The sequence below is a fragment of the Puma concolor genome, chromosome B3 (genome assembly GCF_028749965.1).
Source record: "Puma concolor isolate L17-30 chromosome B3, mPumCon1.1.hap2, whole genome shotgun sequence".
NCBI classification, from domain to species: Eukaryota; Metazoa; Chordata; class Mammalia; order Carnivora; family Felidae; genus Puma; species Puma concolor.
The window spans coordinates 9,239,306-9,254,485 of record NC_141672.1 but is presented as its reverse complement, the minus strand read 5'-3'; the positions used below and the strand labels follow the sequence as shown (position 1 = coordinate 9,254,485).

Here is a 15,180-nt window from a genome sequence, read left to right as displayed (position 1 = left end):
TCCACAGTCCTGTGTCCTTGTCGTCTTCCTCGGTGGGGGGAGGGGGGAACGGGGAACCCCTGTGCTTGTTGATGTCTGGGCTTCCCTGTACCGGTGAACTCTCCAGAGCTTTAGTGAGCTGACTGCTCTGGTTGCACCTGAATGTCATGCAGGCACTGAAACACAAAGTCCTTTTCTGTTGCCGCCTTGTCCTGGCGTCGTTGTTCCACGGTTGGCAGAGAGAGTGACAGTCTTTACAGAGGACTTTGTGCTTTGGTTTTTCTTCGGGGGGGGGGGGGAAGTAATTAAGATGAGATTATTTAACTACGATAGGATTGATTTGAGACAGAAAAGTTGAAGAGATAGGAAAGTAAAGGATGAAGGGTTTGAGTTTGCTGAGATGACAGGAGGCAGTGGGATCCAGAACCTAGAAGAGGAGGGATGGCTTTGAAAGCCTTTGTTGTTTACCTGGGTCACTGGGTGGTCTTTTAGGGTGTTATGAACCCTTAGATTTTGTAGGCAGAAACTACAAAGTTTCTACCTTTGTAGAAAGGTAGAAATAAGAAATTTCTTATTTCTTATTTATAGCGTTTGACAGAGTTTTCTTATACCCCACATCAGTTAAGTCTGTTTCCCCAAATCAGATACGATCAGGTTTGTTGTTGTTGTTGTTGTTGTTGTTGTTGTTTAAAACTACCCTGTCTAGGGGCACCTGGGTGGCTTAGTTGGTTAAGGGTCCGACTTCGGCTCAGGTCATGATCCCGCGGTTTGTTAAGTGTGAAGCCCGTGTCAGGTTCTGTACTGGCAGCTTGGGGCCTGGAGCCTGCTTTGGATTCTGTGTCTCCTCTCTCTGCCCCTCCCCCACTCTTGCTCTCGCGTGCTCTCTCTCTGTCTCTCTCAAAAATAAACATTAAAAAAAGAACTGTCCTATCTAATATGCTAGTCACTAGCCACAAGTAGAGATTTAAATTTATTAAAATCATATAAAATTATTCCTTGTTTTGCCAGCCATGTTTCAAGTGCAGAGTAGCTACATGTGAACAGTGATTCCCGTAATGGACAGCACAGCTCTAAGAGTTCTGTGGGACAGCACTGCTCTAGAATGTCTGTGTGCTTTTGGTTGTTGGCTACATTTTATCAAAGTCAGTTACTGATGTATATGTAGAAGTAAAACTAAAGAATCATTTCCTTTAGAAAATAACTTCGCATATTAAATTTTGTTATAGAATTTTATTTTATATTTCACTGTTTTGTTTTTCTTTCTTTCTTTCTTTTCTTTTCTTTTCTTTTCTTTTCTTTTCTTTTCTTTCTTTTCTTTCTTTTCTTTCTTTTCTTTCTTTTAGCAGAAACAGTCCTGCTCCAGCTGTAACAGCAGCATCTGTGACCAACATACAGGCTACTGAAGTTTCTGTGCCACAAGTAAATTCCAGTGAAAGCTCAGGGGGTAAGGTGATGGGGTTGACAGGCTTGAGAATATTTACACTGTATTTGGTTTTATCCTTCGTTTTGCAAGATGGCTTTATTTGTTGATTAAGTTGCCTGAATTCAGTTGTTTGACACTGTCGTATCAGTGAAATAAAATTCAGAGACCTAAATAAAGCTTTACTTGTACCTTGCTGTTAATATGATTTATTGTAATTTTTGTGTGTTCATGTACTTGACCTTCTTAGGTACATCGAGTGAAAGCATTCCTCAAACTGCCACACAGCCAGCCATTTCACCACCACCAAAGCCTACGGTCTCCAGAGTTGTTTCTTCAACACGTCTGGTAAACCCACCACCTAGACCTTCAGGAAATGCAGCAACAAAAATACCTAATCCTATAGTAGGAGTCAAGAGGACATCCTCACCTCATAAAGAAGAGAGCCCCAAGAAAACCAAAACAGAAGAGGTATCTATATATTAGTTAGCCATGGGAATACCAGCCTGCGTATTTTAAAATCCAGTGGAAGAAAATCTTTGTGAGCCAAAATTGAGAAGCAGCAAGGAAGAATGCTTTAGAAAATCTTTACATAGCACTTTAGGGCCATAGTCTCTCTTCACCCTTCCTACTCCTCCCCGTGACAACCTCTTCCATAAAGCTGTGCCTCTCATTTACAAGTAGCTTGTCTCGTCCATAATACAGTGTAGCATGGGCTTCCACGTCAGTCATCCTCATTTATTATTCTCTTGTAACTCTGTCTTTTGTGTGCGCTAATCCTTCGATAGCGCCTTTGGACACAGTTCTGTGATTGAAATGGGTTTTGGAGCTTCTTACACTGTACTCGGGATTATAGGGTTACTAAATTTGAGAGGTTTTCAGGGAATTCTTAGTGAATGAGTAACCAAAAGTTGCCAAGTCCGATTAACTTTGAGACCTTGGATGACTGCTTCCTCTAACCTTCAGGAAATTTTCTAGCAGTACTCTCATTTTTTTGTAAGTGGCCAGTTTACCTTGTCAGGGTCTCCGTTTAGGAAAACCATTGAAGTGCACATTGTTTTGGTGTGGGTCTGAAAATATGAAATAGAAGTAAGTAGCCTCGTTACACAATTTTGTTGCTCCCTGGAGTCACTCTATTGTTGTTTTGCTATTAGCGAGACAAGTCATCAATGCCCCCAGAGGTGACACTCCAGAAACTCCCAATTTCATTGTGACTTTTGGCTGATAAGTTGTTACTTAGGAGTTTACTCATTTCACCAAAGTTTCTTTAGAAGGAGGAGTGGGGTGGGGGGGGGGGGGTGGGGATCTGGATTTTCTCATGGGAATGTTTTAATCTGTACTAGTGAAAAATGATTGTCTCTAATTTGTAAGTGTTCTGTTCCCCAGCTTACTCTGAAACCTTTTGTTTTAGGTTTTTGTTTTTTTTTCTTTTTGAAATAGTCATTATTAAGTAAATATGAATAATGTGATGAATTTTGTCACCCTAATGATGCTAAATGAAGAGTGAATATATTATATCCTATCTTACAACATGCATTCCGAAAACCCATCTGCATACTTACTTCTCAAGGCAGTGATTTTCGGTGTTGGTTGTACATCAGAATTTTTCAGCGTTTTTTCCCCCCCTCCTGGTATAGATTTTATGGAGGCCTCCAGATACCCTGAATCAGAGATTCCGGGGGTTAGGCCCTGGAATCTTTTCAGGAAAGCCCGAGTGCTCCAGGACTGTCGTGCAGCAACCTGAAAATGTGCCAGTTCTGGTCGCTCCACGTTCTGTCTGTTGGTGCTTGTTTGCAGTTGGCAGAGCATTTCAGAATTCATGTTTCTTTTTATCTTAGTAAAGTATATTAAGCATAACTCTAGATGCCTGCTCATTCTGTGCCCTTACTGTTAATGGTTTAATTCTTTTAATGGCTCCCTGAGAGCTCTGACTCCCTGTGTCTTGGCACAGTGTTTGTACTTCGGTTTGCACTTACCTTGGTAGAAAACACTCATGTTTCCCGTCTAGTTAGAGAGGCAGTAGGAATATAGAATTATCGCACTTGGTATGGAAAATTCTGAATACATACCCAAGAGAATCATTTCGTGTACCCATTATGTGGCTTCAGGTATAAGGGACTCTGCCAGTTCCTATACCCTTAATTCTTCATCCTTTTCCATTTCCCTTTGTACTTGGGTTATTTAGATTCAAAATCCAGACATCCTGTCACTTCAGTAGTATTTTTAAAATCCTCTAAAAGGTAAGGATTACAAAAAACAGCTTAAAATAAACCTAACCCGCCTAGAAAAATGAAATTCATTAATACCGTATATCTAGTCAGTGCTCACATGCCCCTGATTGCCTCATCATTGATTTTTTTTTTTTTTTTTTTCTTTAAAAGTCTTTATTTGTTCCAGTCTGGAACTAAGTAAGATCTCTGTGTAGCTATTGAATGATGTCCCTTAAGTATTCTTTAAAATACAGATTTCCCTCCCTTTTTTCCTTGCAGTTTTTGGTTTTTGTTTTTGTTTTGTTTTCTTAGGTTTTCTCACAGTCTAGGTTTTGCTTATGGAAACTCCATGGAGTTGACTAACAAAAACAATTTTACAATATAAAAGAGATTTTAGGTTATCTCCTAGACTGATCTCATTTCCTGGAAGAGGAACTTGAGTTTCAGTGGCTTTTCCGTTTATAAAGCTAATTAAAGTCAGGGTTGGGGTTAGAACCCAGGGCTAAGTCTCACGGTGCTAAAGCAGAGGATTGTTATGAATATACTAATTTTGAAGCTCTCCTAAACCGGGTGTTTTATTCTCTGTTAGTGAGTACTTGATATTAGAAATTTTAGCAAACCAGAAAGAAACCACAGGTCTTAATAGTATACTAACATGCATTGAGACGGGAGGGTTTCAGGAATTGTCAGGGAGTTTACGTCTGCTTAATTTGCATCATATGCAAAGGCTTTACAAATACATATAAATGGTAAGAATGGAATGTAAGATAAAAATAGAAAAATGTTTGACCCAGATTATATGGTTCAGTGATGCTATATATGTATTTTTAAACTTACGGAAAATTTCAAACATGAACAAAATTACAATGAACAGTCCTGTTTATATCACTTAGCTTCAGCAGTTGAGCACCTCATGGCCAGCCCTCTTCATCCACACATCTGATTCCTTTCCCATTGTTATGAGGCAAATCCCAGGCATATCATTTCAGCCAGAAATATTTCTGTGTATAGTAAAGGTCAAGACTTCTAAAAACACAACTACAGTATATTATTACCACATGTGTGCGTGTATTTGTATGTGTACACACACACACACACACACACACACACACACACACACACACCAGTATAGTTGCCAATATTAGCAATAATTCTGAAGTGTTAACATATCCAGTCAGTGTTGAAATTTGCCCAGTTGTGGCACATTACTGTTCTTTAAGTTTGTAATGTTTGCAGGATGCAGATAAGGTCCTTATTGGAATTGGTTTATATTGTTGTTAAATCTCTCCCACTCATAGAAGCTCTGTGGTTTCTATGTCTTGTTTTAAAGCCACATTTAAAATTAAAAGTTCGGCCAGTAAATACAGCAGAGAAGTTAGTGTTAAAAAATAGTTTTTCTTAAGAAAGTGACATTAATTGCAAGTGACTGCAGGAACGGGAAAGTAGAGTAACTTTTGACTCCTCCTTTCCCTCCTTTACCAGAAACGAGTTGGTTTTGAATAGAATTATAATAAATTAAAAAATTAAGACCAGAAGAAAGCACTCTTCTTCAGGATGTTAATAAGTTTTACTAAGCCAGGGGGATTGTGTGGTTAATTAAGTTTGGGAAAGCTAAAGAGGTATTCCTTCTTGAACTTCTCAGAATCTTTTATGTGCCAATATATGCGTGAATCTCCTAAAAAGGGGGCGGAGGTGGTGTGATAGTGTTCAAGTTTGTAAATTATTTGATCAAAGAACTCTTTTTTTTCTCTTCCTTACAAAAAGTATTTTCTGAAACTCGTGGTTTTGGGGAATGTACTTAGGTGGTATTGATCAACAGTAACAGTTTTCTTCGTATTCTTTTTAAGTTTGGAAGATACTGAAGCCAAATTAAATATGTTACATTAAAATTTTTTTTCAAGTGAGCGAGTAATCTATTTTAAGGCCATAATGGATCTTACAGGTTAAATTATTTTATAATTTATTTTATAATTTATAATTTATTTGAATTTTAAAAAATTAAATTTTTTTTATCAATTAAAGCATTGATTGGCAAGTAATCTAAATTTTTCATTTTAGAGAATAAAGCTTTTTTTTTCAAAAACAGGATGAAACAAGCGAAGATGCTAACTGTCTTGCTTTGAGTGGACATGATAAAACAGAAACAAAGGTATATTAATTTAGCCTTGGAATACATACACGATTAAGAGTACAGAAGATGTGCTAAAAATGTCTCTAGAATATTGTACTGTCTTTTGTTCTGTAGGCTTTAGGTTGTTTGCAGTATTGTTTTTAGAGAAGTGTTTGTCCCTTTTGAATGTTAATTTATAGTGCTGAAATTGAATTTTTCAAATGTGTGAGCTCCTTACTGAAGGCACAGTAATCTGGGTGGACCCTGAGTGGAACAGCAGGACGAGTGAGACATGTTCGGTACCTTTAAAAGAACTTATAATCAAGCAGAGAAGATAGGAGGTAGATGCAACTAATCACATTACCAGAGAAGATCAAAGTAATGGAGGCTGCAGGCGTGGGGAGGGCAGGAGGGCAGGAACGGTGGGCAAGAGGCTTCGTAGAAGGACCACGTATGAAGTGTTTGAGGCGGTTCTTGAAGGGTATATAGGATTGGGGGCATGACGAGAAGTGAGAAGGTCATTTCACGATTGGGGTGTGTGCGTTTAGAGAATGTCTTTGGCAGAACGTTTTAGTCTGAGCCTTCTGGGGTGCGTGGGGCTTGAGGTGAGGTAGATGAGGTGAGAGAGAGTGGTTTAGCCAAGCCACATTAGACTTCGAACATCTTTTTTTTTTTGAAATTGGAATGTACTGAAGGCTTTTAACTTTTTCCTTGTATTGTAGAAAATTTGGAAATACTTTCCCCAAATTATTCCCATAATTGATATTTTAGCGTGTGTTCTTTTGATGTCTTTATAGAATTTATTTGGGCATACGTGCCAGTGCCTTCTACCTTCCAACCTTTACTCTGTAAACCAGGAAAAACTGTTCCTGTGATTACATAATTCACAAAATATTAACGGCTGTTTAGAATGCTGTCTCAAAGCCATTACTATATTTTATTCAACCAGTTCCCTATTTTTAGCGATTGTTTCTGTTAAAAAAAAATTGTTCTTTTCTATTGTCATATTGACTGTAGCTAAATACCTGGCATCCATTTATGTTTATTAGAATAAATTAACGAAAGGAATTACTGAGGCAGATCATACACTTACTTTTAAGACTTACAACATTTTGCCAGTTTGTCCTTCGGAAAGCCTGCACTTCTTCCATTTCTGTTACCTACACCCTGTTTACCCCTTTCTGTTTCGTAAGAGAAAATTGCCATTTCATTGTTTTTTTGTATATGTTGTTTTGTAGAAATTCAAATATTTATGTTTATTTTCATCTTTGTGTGTATGTATGTATTATTTTGCTTTGTGCACACCTTTAAAAAAGTTCAGAGGAATGACATGGTTTGCCCTGTCTTTTCTGATAATAGAGTAGATCAGTGCATTGATTATTGAGGAGGGGAGGAGAAACCAAAAAAAAAAAAAAAAGAGAGAGAGAGAGAGAAATGTTCTAGGGACTTTTTTTTTACTTTTAATTAAAGGTGTGGGAGCAGTTTTTGTCCTTTTGGGTAATTTTATTTAATAATAGTAACTGGGTTTTTTTCACATAGCCAAGAGCTTGGGTTTGTATTATGTTAATTACTGTCTAGGCAACATTTCGTAATGTGCCTGTGTGTATCTTTAGTGATTATTTTCTTCAGATGCCCAAGTTGGAGGTAGTTGGAAAGTCATGAGAGATTCTGACCATGCCTATAGAATTTAAGTAGGCAAGTAGAAATTTATGTGTATCTGACATGATGAAAGAGCCTACGGCGAGGCTTACTAGATGAGTTTGTAATGTAGTCCCATCTTTCTCTTGACCCTCTTGTCTTCCAATTTGTCTTCTTTATTAGCCACCAAACCCAGTTGTGTTCTTTTATTCTTTTTTAAGTCTCTTTCCTCCCCCGTCCTCTTTGTCTCACAGGAACAACTTGATACAGAGACAAGTACAACTCAATCAGAAACTATTCAGACAGCGGCTTCTCTGTTGGCCTCTCAGGTACTAAGTGCAAAAAGCAAGGAGAGTTTTATAAATGTTGTTAAGATTAGTGGGGTATAATGAACTAAAATGAGCATATGCCAAAGACCCTTAAGATTATCTTTGTGACAGTAACTACTTGTATCGTAGTATAAAGCTAGAGCACTGGATTTAATGGGACCGTCTTTGCACTGTCCAGATGCCGACTCCTCCCTCTGTGTATTATTTGATACTGCAAATCATTTAAATCCTCAGTAGTCACAGGATGCAGTATTCTTACAGAGGTTTTCTTTATAGGTCAGAGTGAATTTTAAATTACGGTAGAACCGAAAACCATTCTTTGTGGATCTTTTTGTGAGGTTGATAAGTTTTTTTTTTTTTAATTTTTTTTATTTTTAAAATGTGTTTCTGTCTCACATTTTACTTCTGATTTTCAATTATTAATTTAATGTAACCCATAATTCTTTAAAATTATTTTTTCATTTGTCCTAGAAATTCTCTCCGTGGTAGTCCCTTGCATACAGTAGGCACCTGGAATCTTTTTTTAAATAGTGATTTGGGAACCTTCATTTTGTTTGTGAAACAGTTGTTCAGATTGATTCTACTTCAACGTCTGGGTCACACTCTGACACGAAGTAAATATTTTCTTTACGTGCACATTGAGCTGGTGACCCTCGGGAGGTCGGTGTTGCTCACAGCAAAGCTGCTGAGCTGAGGCAGTGGTATTTCGCTGCTTTGTGAGGTTCGGGGTTATTTTAACGTGATGATGTTAAAATGTGTTTTTGCTGACCATTAGCCCTCATAGCCTCTAAAGAGAGAACCGTCGTGTTCACTTTCTGGAATGTCTTTTATTTCCATAACTTTTATCTAATAAAAAGTCGGGGTGGAGGAAGTAACTAAAACAGCATTAGGAAATGTGCTTGGTACTGATCCGTGGACAAAGCTGTTCAGCAGTCGTGAACTCCTGGGATGCGATTTGCATGTCTTTTGGCCTCTGCCGCACTACTCTGGAGAACGGTTCTCATAGTTGTGCCTTACCAATAAGTTCATCCCTATCGTGATCAGTACTCGTGGGTGTTTGCCTTTTTGGGTACATTTAGGAGGGAGTAAAACTTACATTCTAATGTAAACATTCCTAGAGCCATTGAGAGAGAAAACACCCAGTTATAAAAAGAGTGATTGTGTAGATGACAAGCAAGTACATCCCTTTATTTGGTAATAGAAGCGGTGTCTGTCTTTCTGGGGAGAGGATTATAATATTGTAGCTGTGTGTAACAAAGAGTCCTTACGCTTTGAGATAAACTTGAAATACAAAATGTTAGGATCTCTGGGATCTGCTTCCAAGGAAGCTGGGGGTGAAGGTGAGAGAGGGGTGGTTGGCTCTGGTTGGGCCACCGGCGAAGGTAACGGCCAAGTGGGGATTCATCAGCTAATGTGCTCTGCTTGTGTGGATGCCTGGAATTTCCCATAATAAAACACTTAAACATTTATCTCTGTTTTTGAATGTTAACAGAGGCGTGTGATTTAATCCTTTTTTGACATGAAACTTTGCTAAAATTTAGAGTAATTAAATTCTGGCTCAGCTGTATCGATTTTTACAATTTTTACGGTCAGAAAATGATAAATTGGTAACTGCTGCTCCTGTGTAGAAGGTGAATTTTAAGTGTTCTCCCACATGGGGGTGCTCCAATACCAGTTAATGCTACAGCTCTTAGTGCTGTTGCGAGTAAATATAGTTCAACGTGAATTTAATAACGATATGACAGGTCATTCTTAGAGCAGCGTGTTTATAAATCTGTGTTTTAAATTACTTAGGAGTTTTCTGTGTATTGCTAAAATATGCCTCCTTTATTATTTGAAAATTTCTACAAGTGTGGAACAAATCATTTCACAGTAATAGTCGTGTTTATTTTCACCTCATTTTTGTTTCTCTTAAAATTTTTAATACGTCTATGGTAAGGTCCCATCCATTTCTTAGAAAGTAAAGCAGTGGAAAGTAAATCTCGTTTTTAAGTTACAGTGCTTTGAACAATGTTGTGTTCTTTGCTTTCGTTCTCAGAAAACATCCAGTACAGACCTTTCTGATATCCCTGCTCTCCCTGCAAATCCTATTCCTGTTATCAAGAATTCAATAAAACTGAGATTGAATCGGTAAAAACAACCTCAGGGGTCCATAAACAATATCTGCCAACTCAACCTGTTGTCTTCAAATGCTAAAAAAGGAGAATGGAGGGTACAAGACTAGACATGACTGAAAATGGATTTAGGTTTTTTTTGTGACCTCCCTTACTGGGCTAATCGGCACTTGATCGGAAGTCCAGGTTAGTATGTGAAGCCAGGAGTACTATTATTATTGTGTTAGCAACAGTTACATTAACGATTTCAAAAAATTACTGCCTTTAAAAAAAAGAAAAAAAAACACCTCAAGCTATATTTGTATCCATAATTGACATCTGGATTGGGTTTATGTTTGATGCATTGTTTGGAAAATTTGCAATACAAACTGGCATAAGAATTCCTTGTTCGATGATGCACTTTTATGTAATTTTTTTATTAGAAAGGAGAACTAATTTTAGATTTTCGGCCTGATGGATTTTCATTTTTTTCCTGAAAACTTTCCTTTACCATTAGTCTGCAAACTGGATACTGTCGTGCAGCGGTATCCTGTTCTACTTGAGGGAAAGGGTAAGAGTACGTCTCGTTCAGTCCCTGTGCGGGAGCTCGAACCCTTACAAATGAAATGTCAATCCTAGGGTATATATTTGACATGGAGAGAATAATTAGGAAATAGTTGGTTTTGATGGGGTCATGATTAAGAAATGATATATTGGTTTTATTTATAGAATTGTTCAGAGTGCATACAAATCAGCGATCAGCCAGCGACTGTGTTTCTTTGAGCTTGTTAAAGCTCCACGTTTCTTTTGCCTTCAACCTGTTTGTCTTTGAAACAAAGCTTTTTGCTCCCCGCCCCTTTTCTTTTCCCTTTCTGCTTGTACGCAGTAAGGTAGAACTTGATTTCATAAAAAACAAAATGCCAGTATTTTCTTAAGCCATGATGTGAAACCAATGATCCTGTGGCCACATGGCACAGAACACTAAATTTTGGTCCCGTGGCTGAGACTTGAGGGTGACTAGAAGTCATGCCTGTGGACTGTGACGACCTGTCTCGGAAGGCCATTTGATCTCTGAGTATGCGGAATTTTGTACACTCCACGGAACTCTTCTCTGTAGTGAAGTTGATTTTCAATTTTAGACATGTGGGCAAAAAGGCATTTTCTCCAAGAATTTTAAACTAATTTTTATTTTTAAATGGTTGACCGAAATTTGTCAGTAAATTTTACATGTAGAAACATTTTAAAAATCATTTCTAGCAAGCACTTGGCATCTAGTCAGCCCTCTACTCCTTTTTCATTTTGTCTCATCCGATCAGTAGATTAGGAACTCCTTTCTTTAAAGAAAACAAATCCTCATAATTAAGCAGCAGAATATCCGTCTTCACGAAGTATGAGGGATGCCAGATGTTGATAAACTTAGTTACACTTTTCTTAATCTGGACAAAGCAAACCTAACAGATTTTTCTGATGAGCATGTTTTATGAATCTTCCATTGTGCTCCATTCTATCACATGTGCATTTTTCATGTTAAACTGCAGTTACTTAAACTCTTCCCCTATCCTTCTAAATTAATTTTCCAAAGTTGGAGTGTAGTCTTTCCCCTTAGGCTATGCATTAATGGAGGCTTTCTTTTCACCGTACCTTATAACGTCTAGTAGACCGTGTTTCCGCTTCCCACATCTTCGCTCCGCACAGTCACCTTGCCCTTCCTCCCACGCCACCTAAGGAAAAAAAAAAAAAAAAAAAAGATGGTCATGCTAACAGGTGAAGTGTACAAGGTGTCTGTGTGTTTTGTGTAGCTTCAGAGTTAGACTGAAATTGCCAGGCACAGATTTAGTCTTGTCATTTTGTTTACACATCGGGGGAAAACAATTCAGTTTATTAAACGTTTCATGTAACTGCACCCAAGTTTTGCCAAGCTGGAAACTTGGACCTTTTCTGTGTAGTGACTTTTTAATTCTAGTTTTCATAACCTGGAGGTCAGACTGTTGCTTTCGCATGATGTATGTAGTGTCTCATGACTGGAGTTTGCTTTGTTTTATAGTATCTGTACTCCTTGTATTTTTCAAGAGCTATTTTGTAAACAGATGATGTATTTCTCCATTGAAAACACAATAAAAAAAAAAAACAGCACAATCCCACAGTTGGCTGGTTTCTTCGGACTGACTTGATTTCTTTTGTTTTTTCAGCGGTACATTGGTTATACTTACAACTTTATGGGACGGCTGTCAGCGAAGATTGGCAAAGGAGTTTACTTAGGTTACCTTGACAAAGGATTTGCTTCTTGTTAACGTATGCTTAGCAGTGGCAGTCTAGTAATGATCGGTACCTTATATAATCAGTATTTTTCCTATACATGATCATTATAAGGAGGAAAATGTGAATATAGTTACTATTAATTCACTCTCAGCTGCCCCACTGGCTACAGTATTTGTGTACGTAGACACTATACCTCTTCTGCATATTTGTCTCAATCGTGTGGACCGTGTACTGCTGATGCGTTTCTTTTCCAAAGCTGTTGGTGTTCCATGCGATCGGTCCTCTGTCTCTCGTGTCAGCAGGTGGCGCTGTTGTTTTTCAGTGACTTGAGGATTCTAGACCACAACCAGCTGAGATCTCCTGTTTCTCATTTTGCTAAACCCAAACCAGATACTGCTTCTCTTAACCCCCCCAAATGCTCAACGTTGCATACTGAAGTCGTGGGGAAAGAGGGAACTGCTTCATATGTTTGTAGTGGCCCGCTCTCGAGTATGGCTATCTTAAGTGCTTCTAGGGGAGGGGCGGACCTCCCGAGGTAAAAGCCGTTGTTCTCCCGGACACGCATTTGTGTGTATTTCGTTCCTGAAATTCCAAATCCTTATACCTTTATTATATACATCTATACATCTTATGTGTGTGTATAACAATTTACGACTGCAACACGGGATAACTTCTTATTAAACTTCCGGGGCTGTTCAGTAAAAGGGAAAATACTGTAAAAATTATCCTTGACTCCGTTGTTCACACCTACAGAATTGAACTTGCTGGACTTCTTCTACCTAGACAGACACTTAAACATGGGACTGAATATCACACTTTCTGACTTTGGTCACCTACGTGGTCTTTGGGCTTTTCATGCATCTTGCTGAATTAGCAAAATACGTGAAAGTTGTGTGTTTTGTGGCTCTGGGTATATTCTGGAATAAAGTTTGTATTTTTCTAATTAACACCTCTGTGTTTTTCTCCACACAGAAAAATGTTTTAGAGCTCTCTGCGTAGTATTAGTTCTGGCTGCAGTCAAGGTGGCAATAAGTGATCAGCAGCTCCAAGTAGCAATTGGTGTATGAAAGGGTAAATCGTTAATATACACAAGTTTGTAGACCGAGCCCTGGGAGTACTAACTGCCTGTGCACTTAAATGCATTTGCCCAAAAAGAGAAACGGTTTCTCTAAAAAGGCATTGAATAACCTTGTGGATAGACTTTTGCCTATTTTAATTCTAATTCTAATAAAAGAACAGCACAAGGAAAATTAGTTGCTTTTAGCCTGAATTGCATGTTTTGTTTTAAATTCTCCACCTTACTCCTTTCCTGGTAGTTTTTCTTCAAACCAGAATCACAAATGGATGCTGTCTTCACTTAGACCTGAACTTGGTACCCGAGGTGTTAAGTGTGCTCTGTAATAAACGTGACTTTGAGTCATACCGTGACAAGTGGCCTGTTTAATTCTGTGCAGTGTGTGTTTTGTATTGGTCTGATCCATTTATTCATCCTTTCTCTGTACGTACCAGTTGAAACATTCTCGTGACATTTTATGTGGCTTTATTGGCATCAGTATTTCTGAGCCGTGTATTTTACAAGTGGTTGTATATACTTCATCCTAGAAGTGATTTCGTGTACTTGGGAGTCTTCAGCCCCTGTTCCTCTTCCTCAGAGACACACTTTTGTCTCCGGGGCCTGTGGACATCACTGCGGCTGATCGGCGACCAAGCGTATATGATTTCGTCGAAAGGGATGGAGTTTGAAGCACACTACCTGCCCCCCCCCCCCCCCCCGCCATCTCCTAGTTCACAGGCCTTTCCTTGAAAATGTAGAATTAAGGCTCTGCTCAGGTTCACATTTCAGAAAGATCACATGCGGGTGAAAGGTGGTAATTTTGGCTCCTGTGCTTTTTTTCCACAGTGAACCTTCTTTAAAGGCTTCCCATTCTCAGAAAGCGAAAAATCCTATCGACAGGGCAGAGTGTTGTTGAGGGCTTAGAGTTTAACCAGCTGTTTAAAATGTGAACTTTTAAATGAGGCACTGCATTCCCTTTCGTTCTGTTCTGGGTATCTATGTGCTGCACTCGTAGGATGGGAAATGGGTCATCTTTCGAAATGAAAAATAGAAATCTGTTGTGTGCTTGAATAGAAGCTTTACATTTTTTGCTATATTTCTAAGGTACAGGATAATCCCTTAATCAAAAATTGTTTTCTCCTTGCCACCCCACTTAGAGTTTCTGTTTACCTGTGTTATTTTTTAGTCGGGACAATGGATTTATGCTGCACCTTCCACACTCCCGCTTTCTGAGGTGCCAGAATTGACCAGGGAAAGCCTCCGAATGTGTGGGTTTTGTTTTACATTGTGAAATAAACAGCCAGGGGCTAGAAGCCCCTGAGCTGATTGACCCTGGGCTTGAACTTGCCACTGACGCTTGGACTTAGCAGAGTTCTTTTTCCCAGCTGAGCACAGACCCCACAGCCATAAGGCCTACCTGAGACCTACCACAGCAAAAACACATTATTTGGAACAGTATAGATTCAGTTACATAGTATCCTAGCCCTTCGGTACATTTCATACCCATTGTTTTATCTGTACTTGAATATTTTTCAAACTGCTGCATCAATGGTTTGAAATAGATTAACGAGAAAGCCATTAAGTTTAAGGTTTAAGTCTCAGGCTGAGTATAATGTAATTAACAGTTAAAGTGACAACGCATCACCTCGTGTAAGTCTCCGGCATCTCAGTATTTGGAAGTATCCAGACCGTATACTCTGTTCTCACCTAAAGTGGATGTTTTTTAATTTCATGTCCGTCATTATGACCTGATTTTTTTTTTTTAAATCTCTTTCTCAGAAATACTTTGTAAGCCCTTTAGAAGCATTTCTTTTAATTAATTTGTATGATGCTATTTTCTGATTCAACAGATTTCAATCTGAAAATACGTATTTTGAATAATTCAAGAATTTTAGTTTTATGGGTTTCTTACAGCTCATTGCAGTTAGTTCAGTCTTGTGTGTTTTCTAATAATGTCAGAGTCCCTAAGATCGTTAAAACATTTTTTTTAAACAATTTTTCCTTTAAGAAGACTTACGTCAATGCAAAATAACAGTTATTTCTGGGGAGTAAAATGATCTCGTGCCACGGCCGTTCCCCTCTGCATCC

General features: G+C 38.4%; 1 protein-coding gene across 8 annotated transcripts in view; it reads left to right on the top strand.

Annotated features, from left to right (window-relative positions):
• The window catches only part of PAPOLA (poly(A) polymerase alpha), a 62,129-nt gene extending 50,209 nt beyond the window's left edge, over positions 1–11,920 (top strand). For 2 of the 8 annotated variants that reach the window (XM_025919102.2, XM_086708857.1), the window contains exons 18-22: positions 1,323–1,423; positions 1,650–1,870; positions 5,696–5,758; positions 7,612–7,686; positions 9,725–11,920. In XM_025919102.2, the coding sequence (XP_025774887.1) occupies positions 1,323–1,423; positions 1,650–1,870; positions 5,696–5,758; positions 7,612–7,686; positions 9,725–9,820 (556 nt within the window). In that variant the 3' untranslated portion in view covers positions 9,821–11,920. The remainder of the gene's footprint in view (positions 1–1,322; positions 1,424–1,649; positions 1,871–5,695; positions 5,759–7,611; positions 7,687–9,724) is intronic. The other 6 variants (XM_086708851.1, XM_086708853.1, XM_086708854.1 and 3 more) reach the window with 6 other exon arrangements.
• The last annotated feature ends 3,260 nt before the right edge of the window (positions 11,921–15,180 follow it).